The sequence below is a fragment of the Ochotona princeps genome, chromosome X (genome assembly GCF_030435755.1).
Source record: "Ochotona princeps isolate mOchPri1 chromosome X, mOchPri1.hap1, whole genome shotgun sequence".
NCBI classification, from domain to species: Eukaryota; Metazoa; Chordata; class Mammalia; order Lagomorpha; family Ochotonidae; genus Ochotona; species Ochotona princeps.
Window position 1 is genome coordinate 5462781 of NC_080865.1, and position 12165 is coordinate 5474945.

At 51.8% G+C, this 12165-nt stretch overlaps 1 protein-coding gene across 1 annotated transcript in view; it reads left to right on the forward strand.

Annotated features, from left to right (window-relative positions):
• Positions 1 to 12165, forward strand: part of FGD1 (FYVE, RhoGEF and PH domain containing 1) — a 44370-nt gene that overhangs the window by 17732 nt on the left and 14473 nt on the right. Inside the window, exons 2-8 of the mRNA XM_004598298.3 lie at positions 614 to 787; positions 1073 to 1250; positions 1399 to 1840; positions 3478 to 3567; positions 4852 to 5000; positions 6256 to 6412; positions 6518 to 6656. Coding sequence (XP_004598355.1) covers positions 614 to 787; positions 1073 to 1250; positions 1399 to 1840; positions 3478 to 3567; positions 4852 to 5000; positions 6256 to 6412; positions 6518 to 6656 — 1329 coding nt within the window. The remainder of the gene's footprint in view (positions 1 to 613; positions 788 to 1072; positions 1251 to 1398; positions 1841 to 3477; positions 3568 to 4851; positions 5001 to 6255; positions 6413 to 6517; positions 6657 to 12165) is intronic.

Below are 12165 nucleotides of genomic sequence, written 5' to 3' on the forward strand. Positions count from 1 at the left end.
AATCCTAACTGCTTCTATTCCAACTCCCTGTTAACGCACCTCAGAAGACAGAAGATAACCCAAGTCCTTGGGCCCCCAGCACCCACATAGGAGATCTGGATGGAGTTCTAGGCTCCTGGCTTCAGCCTGGCCCAGCTCAGGGCCATTGTGGCCCGAGAATGGCCCAGCAGATCTCTCTCTGTCTCTTTCTCTCCCTCCCTCTCTCACTGTCTCTCTGCCTTTTAAATCAATATTTTGAAGACAAAATTGTGGACGGGAAAGTCTAGTTATCCTGAGGGCCTCAAGGAAGAATGGTTTATAGTTAGCCTGGAGCATACACTTTACGGTGATCACTCATGCCCTCGGCCTTGTGAAACACTGGAGTGATATTGACCACTGACATACATGGAGCCAGCGTTCTCATCTTAAAGAACCTTGTTCATGTGCAGGCACTCCCAAGCCCCGGCCTGGCTTCCCATCTGAGAGCCAAGGTAGGGGCCTCCAATAACAGTAGCATGGCCAGGAAAGGGGCCCAGAAAAAACCAACACCTCAGACACCTGCTAAGACATGCAACTCCGCAGTGCCCTTTGGGTCAAGTCAATTTCTTCACACCTACTTTCTCTCTTTGTAAAGGGCTACACCAAGGAAACCGGATCCTGGTTAAAAGTTTGTCCCTTGATCCTGGCCAGAGCCTTGAGCCACATCCAGAAGGCCCCCAGCGGCTTCGCTCAGACCCAGGACCCCCGACAGAATCTCCCAGCCAGCGTCCTTCGCCACTGAAACGATCACCAGGCCCAAAGCCACAAGGTAAGTGTTTCCAGAAAGGAACAGGAAAAATGGCCTGGAGGAGGGGAAATGATAGTCAGTGGCAGAGGGTTTCTTAGGCCAAGGGGGCACCATGGTCTCCGGGCCATGGCTCCTGACCCACAGGTTTGAAGATCGTGGCCTGGGGCCACATGTGTGTGCTGGCATCTCACCCCTGATCTGCACTGTGCCCGCCTGCCTCAGGGGACCATCACTTGGTCATGACAGCCATCTGTGAGGCCACCTCATGAGTTGTCCCCCTTCTTTCTTCCCCTTCCATCTCTGCAGTGCCCCCGAAGCCCAGCTACCTACAGATGCCCCGACTGCTCTCTCCACCTGAGCCTATCCCCCCTCCGCCCTCGCGTCCCCTGCCCGCAGACCCCCGAGTGGCCAAGGGCCTGGCCGCCAGAGTGGAGGCCAGCCTGAGTTCTGCAGCCGTATCCTCGCTAATTGAAAAGTTTGAAAGGTGAGTTCAGTCCCTGGGGTAGGGGTGGCAGTGGGGGCCCCTGGGGTGGGGGGAACGGCAGGCCTGAAACAGGAAGGGATAGTCATAGGAGAGGCCTCACAGTTAAGCTCATACCCTTGCCTCCATGTGTGTCTGCCACCCACCTCAGAGAGCCTGTGATTGTCGCCTCGGATAGGCCAGCCCCTGGCCCCTGCCCAGGTCCCCCAGAGCCAGCCATGTTGCCACAGCCACCCCTGCAGCCACCAGTGCCCCAACTCCCCGAGGGTGAGGCCTCCCGCTGCCTGTTCCTGCTGGCTCCTGGGCCCCGGGATGGAGAGAAGGTACCCAACCGGGACAGCGGCATCGACAGCATCAGCTCGCCATCCAACAGTGAAGAGACCTGCTTTGTCAGTGATGATGGGCCTCCCAGCCACAGCCTCTGCCCTGGGCCTCCTGCCCTGGCCAGTGTGCCTGTGGCCTTGGCCGACCCCCACAGGCCTGGCTCCCAGGAGGTTGACAGTGACCTGGAGGAGGAGGACGACGAGGAGGAGGATGAGGAGAAGGACAGAGAAATCCCAGTGCCCCCGCTGGAGAGACAGGAGTCTGTGGAGGTACTTACCCATGTTCACCAAGAGGCAGGACCCTTGGGAGAAACCAGGAGAGTGGCTTTCAGGCTCATTTCTTCCCCTGGCTCTGTAGTTCTCAAAACAGCGGCATTGTTTCCAGCTGGAAGGATCAGCGTCCCTGCTCCTCCTGGTGCTACATGCCAGTCACCAAGCACTGGTCATTGTGACTAACCAAAGCTGCTGTGCAAGGTCCCTAATGCCAGTGAAGAAGGTCGCTCTCCTGTTATCTCACAACCGCTAGTGGGACCTTGGTTTTGCCATCTCTTGAAGATGGGCATGCTAGTCGGAGGCCTTTGAAGTCCTCTTCCAGGTGGAAAATCCTATGGCTCCGCAGCTGTCATAGGAAAGCTCTCTGGATGTGACTTCCCATTTTACAAATCAAGAAATGGAGGCTTGTGGTGGTGAAGCAGAGAGGGAAGCTATGTGCCCTGTGCCTTCCTGACGGCTGGAGGCTGGTGAGGGGGAGGGGAGCCAGGGCGAGTGCCCTCTAGGAACCTGAGGCTATGGAGATGAAGGTTTTTGGCAGCAGGGACCTTCTGACTCCAGCAGCCCAACATTTCTTTTTCTTTGTTTCAAAGATTTATTTATTTTTATCGGAGAGGTAAATGGATAGAGAGAATGAGATACAGAAATACAGAAAGATCTTCCAACTACTTCCGTTCACTCCTCAAAAGGCCGCAGTGTCCAGAGCTGACTGAGCTGAAGCCAGCAGCCAGGAGCTTCTTCCTGGTCTCCCACACAGGTGCAGGGTTCCAACAGTTTGGGCCATACTCTATTGCTTTCCCAGGCCATGAGCAGAGAGCTAGATGGGAAGCAGAGCAGTTGAGATACAAACTTGCACCAATAAGGGATCCCAGCACTTGCAAGTCAGAGGATTAGCCAATTGAGCCATTATGCCAGGCCCTGCAACATTTCTTCAAAAGGCACCCCTGCCCCTGAATTTGGTCTCCACCAGAAGGCCTGTTCAGCTGGAAGCAAGCTCCAGCGTGGGGGTTGAAAACAGGGACTGCTGGGATGGCAGCAAATAGATGGCTAGTGAGTAGGAAGCCAGACCAACAGGCAGTGAGTTTTATGTAAATTTATCCTTTTGTATTTCTCTCACACCCCTGGTACTCTGCAAACCTTTGCTGACAATGGACTGAGTGGGTACATAAATAAGTGCCATTCATAGACTCTTTGGCCTGCGGTCTGCTCTTTTTGTTTGTTTGTTTGTTTTGTTTATTGGTATGAAACCAGCTCATGATCTCCATCACAGATGCACTTGGATGCTGTGATTATCTCTACAGAGTAGTTACATAGCTTAGGCAAGTTAGTGAATGGTAGAGGTTGGACTTAAACCCAAGAACTCTTGACTGCTCAGCCCACTTGCTTAACCAGTGTACTGTGCGGAAGGAATGGAAAGAGTGGATGAGGGGCCTGTGGGGTGGAGTGAGTAGGAGTAGGAGGGAGTGTGTGCCATCAGGGTGGAGAGGCAGGCGTGATGATAGGCTGAGGAGGGCCAGGAGAAGGGGTTAGCCGTTGGGGTGGCAGTGGGCTTGGAGCAGCATGGGAGCTGTTCTAGACACTTGAGGAAAGCTTCAGGTAGAGGATGTTGTGTCAAGGGAAATCTCTCCCCTTTCTAGTTGACGGTGCAGCAGAAGGTCTTCCACATTGCCAATGAGCTCCTGCAGACAGAGAAGGCCTACGTTTCCAGACTCCATCTCCTGGACCAGGTGAGTGGCCCCTTGGCGCTTCCAGGCCCCCAGGCCTAGAAGGTAGGTCCCAAGGAGGAAGTGATGGGGCCTGAGCCAAGCACCACCTCTGGGGTCAGAACCTAGAAGTGATAAGACCCCTGTTGGACCTGGAAGCCATCTTGTCTACAAAGGACAACTGTGGCTATGATCCTGAACTTGGTCCTTGTACCAACCCTCAGTCGAATCCTACGCAGTTACACCAGCATTAACTAAGTCTCTGACACTAATGCTTCCACTGACCCATGGCCTCAGCTGATCCAGGCTGTGAACCTCATCCTAACTGTCCTGATTCCTGATCCTCAGCCCAGTACAATCCCTGAGAGTAGAGATTATTGTCTGTTTTGTTCACTGCTCTATTCCAGCCACTGGGCAATGTTTTACAAAGTATAAACACAACTGTTATTTAATAAGTGGATCTACTCTCTCTCTCTCTCTCTCTCTGTGTGTGTGTGTGTGTTAGGATTTATTTATTAGGGACCAGCATTATGATGTAGTGGATTAACTGTTGCCTATTGTACTGTAATCCCATATGAGTTCCCATTTCCCATCCAACTTCCTCCTGTTCCACTGTTCCACTTCCCATCCAACTTCCTCTGAGTGTTCCTGAGAAGTCACTAGAGGATGGTCCAAGTGCTTGGGCTCCTGTGCTCCTTGGCTTTGGTCTGGTTCTTTATTTGAAAGGCAGAGTTACTGAGAGAGAAAAAGATAGAAATCTTCCATCTGCTGGTTCGCTGCCCAAATGGCTGCAACAGCCAGAGCTGGGCCAAGCTGAAGCTAGGAACCAGGAGTTAGTTTGGGGTCTCCCATGTGGGTGCAGAGGCTCAAACATTTGGGGCCATCTTCTGCTGCTTTTCCAGGTGCATTAGCAGGGAGCTGGGCTGGAATTAAAGCAGCTAGGACTGGTGTCGTATGGGATGCCAGGATCGCAGGTGGAAGCTTTACCCTCCATGCCCCAACACTGGCTTCGAATGGATCTGTTTCTTTCTGTCTGACCCTGAGACAATTTCAGACTTTGACCATGGTCCTGATTTCTCATGCCTAACTCTAGGTCCTGCCTTGACAACCTGAAATCTATCCCCATATGTAGCCCTAACTCTGTGCCCTCTCTGCTCAGTCTCAAGACAAATGCCAACCCCAAAGCTCCACAGGATTGCCCACAGCACCCCCCACACACCCACACATACTGAAACACTGGCAAGCTGTCTGCTCCTCAGCCAACAGCCAGGTCCAGCTGGGCTGAGCAGTCATGCCCTGCCCCCACAGGTGTTCTGTGCCCGGCTGCTGGAAGAAGCTCGGAACCGCAGTTCCTTCCCTGCTGACGTTGTCCACGGCATCTTCTCCAACATCTGCTCCATCTATTGCTTTCACCAGCAGTTCCTGCTTCCCGAGCTGGAGAAGCGCATGGAGGAATGGTGAGGGGCTCCCCGCCAGGTTGCCCCCTCTCTGACCGAGTCCAGGCCCGGAAGGATAGACAGGATTTGGTTCCTGCTTGCCTTGTACTCTTCCTGACTTTTACAACAAGAGAATCAGGCCCAAGCTCTGTCTTCTAGGCCCTCCCAATCTAATGCAAAACAAACATGAGGGCTCAAAAAATGACAACTGATAGCAGAGGCCTTAAGACTTTGAGATTAGGAATCCAGTTAGCTGGATGCATATTTTGGCTCTGCCATTTGCTAATTTTCAACAAATTTCTCACCTTGCTTTGCTTCAATTTCCTCATCTGTACAGTGGGAATAACAGCCTACCTCGTAGCGATGTTGTGAGTTGATGCAGTTAGAGAGCTTAGAGCAGTACCCGATATAAAACAAGTACTTAATAAAGGTGAGCTGTTGTCATGTGTGTCAGTGCTATGAGACACGTGAGAGTGGCAGGTCTTGGAGACCCACGCCGAGGGAGCAAGGTGAGTCTGGGGCTTTGGGGAAGTTTCGAGGAGGAAATCGGGCCTGAGCCAAGTGGTCCTGGGCATGGCAGGGCAGTGCTGAGTCCCGAAACACAAGAGCAGGGTTTGTGGGCCTTCTCTCAGGCCCGGGGTTCTGGCTCTCCAAGCCAGTCTTCAACGCTTCCATTACTTGCTAGAATGGTCTTCCTAAACGACAGTCAGCCCATGGCACTCGCTCACTTGCTACTTTAAATCATTTCTACATTGCCCCCAGCTGCAGGGTAAAGTATGTTCCTCTCCCTAGAGTGTGAGCACGGAGAGCTGACCTGAAGACTAGTTAGCATGCCTGTCTGCCAGCCTGGGACCCCCCCGAGGGCTGGCACTGGGTCTCATTTATCTTTCTCCCACATCAGGCTGTGACAGTGAAGAGCACTAACAGGGCTGCTCACTTTGCTACCCAGACAGTGAGCTTCTTCATCACTCAGCACAAGACTGGGCACAAATCAATAATCAGGGTTTGAAGTGATTTTTGCAGTCAGGTCAGGAAAAAGTTTCTAGGTCATGTCATTCCTGGTGCTTAGGAGAACAGAACTGGGGCAAGTTGAGGCCCAGGCCCAGGCCTTGGTCTCAGGTCCACCTGGCCCCATTGGCCGCTAACGAAGCAGTGTTTCAGAGGAGCAGACCGATTGAGGAGTGGGTTTCCAGCACTGAGATGAGCACACCTCATCTTAGAGCATACCTAGGAGACACGGTTCAGCTAGAGCATGACAGTCCCTGCTCTTCCCCAGGGACCGCTACCCACGCATTGGCGACATCCTGCAGAAGCTAGCGCCCTTCCTCAAGATGTATGGCGAGTACGTGAAGAACTTCGACCGGGCCGTGGAGTTGGTCAACACCTGGACCGAACGCTCCACCCAGTTTAAAGTCATCATCCATGAGGTGCAGGTAGGTTGCATGGAACGGCCTGGGGGAAGGAGGAGCTGTCTGTGAGGGGAACATTGGGTGGGCTCTGCAGCCTAAACAGAGCTCCTCCGCTTCTCCCCGTCACAGAAGGAGGAAGCCTGTGGCAACCTGACGCTGCAGCACCACATGCTGGAACCCGTGCAGCGCATCCCCCGCTACGAGCTGCTTCTCAAAGATTATCTGTTAAAGCTTCCCCATGGCTCCCCGGACAGCAAAGATGCCCAAAGTAAGTGTGTACACACCTAGGCCCTGCTTTCCTCCCCAGCCCGGCTAGCCCAAGGCCGGACCTCTGAAGCAGGACTGAGTGGGTATCTGTGTGTGTGTGGGTATGATCAATTTGAGAGATAGGGTATTCCCTCAGCTGGTTCACTTCCCAAGTATCTACAATAGCCAAGTCTGGCCTTGGCTGGGCCAAATCTGAGAGTCAGGATCCCAATCCACGTCTCCCATGTGGGTGGCAGGGACTCAACCACTTGAGCCGTCACCACTGCCTCCCAGAGTCAGTGTTTGCAAGCAGTTGGAGTTAGGATGCTCCAGTGTAGTATGTGGACATCACATATGCACTGTTTCATTGCTGGCCACCATGGCCCCCTCCCCATTCTTCGGCCCTGCCATGCCCAGGACCACTCAGAACACAATTCACAAGAAACAGCCTTCTGTTACATTGTCACTAGAAGGTCTGTGTTGAGGCTGTGAGCTGAGACTGCAGGGTGAAGCTCGAGGTGGAGGGCTCTGCCTGAGGACCAAGAGAACACTCAGAAGGAGACCTCAGGGGGAACTTCCCATCTGGGAACTTTGAGCGTGAAGGGCAGACCTTGTATGTTCACATAAAGGGAATTAACCCATTGCCAAGGTCAAGTGCTCAAATTGAGTCCCAGACTCATCCCCAAAATGATGTCGTGTCCACTAGAAATTGAAGCTCAGCATGAGCCCTCAAGGACCGAACCAACAGGGTGAGAGCCCAGTCAGGCCCTGGTCCCTGAGTCTCCATGGCTGAGCTCCCCAGCAAAAACCCTGTCCCATCAAACTCCTGGGCTTCCAGCCTGCATCTTGGGAGCTCCATTCCGTGTGTACCAATCAGTATCCTGGATAAATCTCTCCCCGAAGAAGCTCCATGCCTGATCAGAGCTATGCAGAACTGGCTCTCCACAACTGAGCACCCCAGGCAGGGTCACCTATTTTCTGCCTGTCACGTTTGAATCTCTAGGATGAGATCCCTGCTCCCCAGACTGATGCCTTACACATTGAGCCACTAGGAAGGGATTTTCTCTTGTTTTAAGATTTGTTTATATTGGAAAGGCAGATTTGCAGAGAGGAGGAGAGAGAGAGAAAGATCTTCCATCCGCTGATTGACTCCTCAAGTGACCACAACGCCCAGACCTGAACTAAGCCAAAGCTAGGAGCCTCTTCCAGGTCTCCCATGCGGGTGCAGGGTCCCAAGGCTTTTGGCCATCCTCAACTGCTTTTCCAGGCCACAAGCAGGAAGCTGCATGGGAAGTGGAGAAGCCAGGGCACAAATCAGCACACCTATGGGGTCCTGGCATGTACAACAGGAGGATTTAGCCACTGAGCCATTGCACGAAGCCTGGAAAGGATTTTCTTTTGACTCCTTCATTATCAGCCCCACTCCTATAAGGTCACATTGCTCTGTGGAGGTTCCCAGAGTGTACCTTGGTTTCTCGTTCCCAGACTTTTGTTTTCATTCAGTCATTCTTTTATTATTATTATTTAAAAGATTTATTTTATTTTTATTGGAAAGTCAGATATACAGAGAGGAGGAGAGACAGAGAGATAGATCTTCTGTCCAATGATTCACTCCCCAAGTGGCTGCAACGGCCAGTGCTATGCTGATCCAAAGCCAGGAGCCAGGAACTTCTTTCCGGGTCTCCCAAGTGGGTGCAGGGTCCCAATGCATTGGGCCATCCTCCACTGCTTTCCCAGGCCACAAGCAGGGAGCTGGATGGGAAGTGGAGCTGCCGGGATTAGAACTGGCGCCCACATGCAATGCCGGCATGTTCAAGGCAAGGACTTTAGCCACCAGGCCGCGCCGCGGGCCCCATTCAGTCATTTGTTACCTTACCAGCCACCTACTGAGTCCCTCATGGTGTTCTGGGCATTGTTCTAGGAACTAGAGATAAAAAGGCAAACAGAACAGACAAGATCTTTGGTCTCAGGGAACACACCTCCTAATGAGGAAGAGACAGTAAACCAAAGTAACAAATACACAGAGAAAATTAAGTGCTAGGTATTTCAGAGAATTAAAAACGAGGGTGATGTGGCAGTGACTAGAGACCCTCCTAAAAAAGCATGATAGTCCAGCCCTGAAAAAACAAGAAGAATGTAAGCACCAATTAAGAAGAGCATGGTTCCATGCAGAGGCAACAGCTGGTACAGAATTCCCCAAGGCAAGCAGGAGGCTGCGACTGGGGTGGAGGAGGTGGTCAGTTTGCATATCTGTGACCATACTGAGATCTTGTATGATCTGAACATTACCAGGAGGGTAGGATGACAAAAGAAGTTTGAGATGAACAAGGCCAAGATAAGAAGATGGCTTTTAGTCTGAGAGTAGGTAGGTAGCCAGAAGATTCCAATCTGGGTTACTTGTGAGCAAGAACAGGAACCAAGGGATAAGTTATCAGGCTTCTCCAGTAATCTAAGAAAAGTTGGCGTGGGTGAGGAGTTCAAAGTGGTAAGAAACGGTTAAGTTGGATGTATACTGTATTTGGAGGAAGTACTGAAAAGATTAGGGTCAAATAGGTACAGAGCTTGGGAAGAAAAGTCAAGAATGATATGCTGGGTTTTGAGTGCTTCCTAAGTTTAAGAATTTAATTTTGGACTTGTTCAAGGTAAGCTGCCAGTTGGGTAGTTAGGTGAGCCTAGCATGCGAGGAATGGCATTAGAAAGCCGTTACGGTTAGCAGTGGCATACAGACAGTGATCAAAGCCAGGGCTGACAGCACAGCCACCATAGGGGGAGAATGTAAATGGCGGACAGAAGGGATCAAGAAGGTGGCATCACCCAAGCAGACTTAAAAAGAGGCAGTTGCACCCGCTGTTAGTCTACTTTCCAAACTCAGTCCTCTCCACTTAGCTAGATCGGACATTTTGCTACCAATCGTAGACTTCTAGAAAGAGCTAGAGCCCTAGGAAGTTTGATAGCTGAGCTCCACAAAGAAGGCATCTACAGAGTGAGTCAGTAGCTCATTCTTGCCCCTGCTGCAGTTTCACGATGAGCTTCATCCCTTGAACTGCTAGACAGAACCTTCCGACATGATTCCCTGGGTGAGTCTCAAGGACTGACAGCTCCTACCTCAGCCCTGTGGCTACATCCAGTGAGGGTCCCACAGCAGTTCCTCAAAGCAAGATGCCCAGGCAAGGCTTCAAGAAGATGGTGCCTACAGTAAACACTGAGTGGACTCCCAGTCAGAGCCCTCTACCTGAGGCCCCGGATGGAGAGTGTCCCAAAAGAGCATCCCAAACCTGCTCCAGACTCCAGTTTGTTCTCCCTAGCCCAAGTCCTCCCGACTAAACACCCCTATGTTTCATCCACCATATGGAGAGTCCTTTGCCCACGCCCACACCGATGCCCTAGATTGTCCCCACACAGGCTGAGTCCAGCAGACTGATGGCTCCAACTTGGGCCCTACACTAAGCCCTGAGAAAGCCATCTTCCTGCTTTGTTGCAAGCCACCATCACGTTTCATACAGAATCGCATGTCTCCATGGAGTTTCCTGCACTCAGTGCTACGGTTTTATTTCCAGACTCAGTCCCCTGCATGGCATTCCTAGATAGAAAATCCCTAAGTGAATTCCCTGGATAGGATTTCCAAAATAAGCGGCCACTGTAAGCTTCTTAGACTGGGCCTCGGCTGGGGTCCCTTTTGTCAACTCTGCGTGAAGCTTTTCAGCCTTCCTAGCCTCACAGTAATTTTGAGGCTTGGGATATTCTAGATAGAGCTTTTAGCACGAGCCTGGCTCATGGCAAAGAGGCTCAGTAAAGGCCACTTTCAATGACCTGAGTGCCCTGGCTGACACTCTGTGTGACCTCCCCTCCCTCCCACTAAAGCAGCCAGCCCCCAGATGGTTTACGAGAGTGGACCGCCTGAGTTGTATTGAACTTTGTGTTTAATTGACATTACAGTACAAGGCTTAGGTGACTCTACGAAATGAATAGTTAAATAAATCAAAAGTTTAAAAAAAGTCAAGAGCAGGAAAATACACAAGGGCGCTAAACAATAACCAAAAGAAAAGCTGTCAAACTTCACTCCTAGAAAGTAAATGTTCAAGGAGTTACAAAAGCATTAAAAACTACAGTAGTATGTAATTCCTGTCAATTTATCTGACAGATTTAAAACACAGTTCAGGGCCCGGCGGCATGGCCTAGAGGCTAAAGTCCTCGCCTTCAACGCCCCGGGATCCCGTATGGACGCCGGTTCTAATCCCGGCAGCTCCACTTCCCATCCAGCTCCCTGCTTGTGGCCTGGGAAAGCAGTTGAGGATGGCCCAATGCCTTGGGACCCTGCACCTGCGTGGGAGACCTGGAAGAGGTTCCTGGTTCCCGGCTTCGGATCGGCGTGTACCGGACCGTTGCGGCTCACTTGGGGGAGTGAATCATTGGATGGAAGATCTTCCTCTCTGTCTCTCCTCCTCTCTGTATATCTGAGCTTGGCCAATCAACCTCCCACATTGAGCCCAACAATGAAACCCCCAGAAAGAACTTCCCCAGCTGGTTTCCTGGGCTGCTTGGAATGAGAATCCCTGCATGTGAACCAGCCCAAGATGCCCTTCTGAGCGCCTTGATTTTTTCCTGAGACTAAAATCCCAAGGCTGAGCTCCAGAAAGTTCTTTCAGGTCTGAGATGCACTGAATCACCTCTGATTCCTCAGACTAAGACTCACACATTCCGTTTCCCAACCTCAACTCCAGAGGTTTGACACTAAGTTCCCCAAACCAGGCAAGCTGGAACTCCTGACCTCCACTGTCCATGCTGAGGCCAAAGTTGAACTCTCGGCCCAGAGCCTACACTGCTAAGTCCAGACCAGCCCACTAAAGCTTGCAGACCAAGCTCTTACGCCAGACTCCCCAAATCCTGAGCTAACATCTCCACATTGAACCCCAGAGCTTACCCACGCTGGGCTGGAAATGCCAGTCTCCGCCCCACACGAGACATGTGCAAGCAAAGCTCCCTGTAACAAAACTAAGTCTCAGCCCAGCAGCTTGTGTGCCTACAGCTTGCCAAAAACTTCCTGTCCCCTTCACTAGGCAGCTTCTACCTCCACCACCTAGCCTACCCCGCTGCACAGGGCAGGGGGGATGCCGAATGGGTAGGAGAGAAGGCAGCTGGCAGAACAGCACCAGGCATACATTCTAGGTCGCCCGCCTTCTCTGAGCCTTATCTTCCTTACTGGACAAATGAGCCACAGTAATTTATGGAAAATATCTGCTGAAAAATCTTGCACAGGGTAATGGGACTGTAGCCCTGTCCAGTGGGACACAAGGGAGGAATGGGGAACTGTGAGAACCCAGACCGAGTCCTGACCCAGCCTGGGAACTCAGGGCAGGCTCATTGGAAAAGGGGAGTTGAATCCAGAAAACCAAGTGGCAGTTGGCCAGATGAAGCAAGACGGGGCATGTTCAGGGTGGTACGTGTGGAGGAGGCTGGTATGGTCAGCAGAAGCCGGATCACCAAGGACTTTGAATGTCAAGTTAAAACGCTGAGTCTTTACCCTGCAGGCA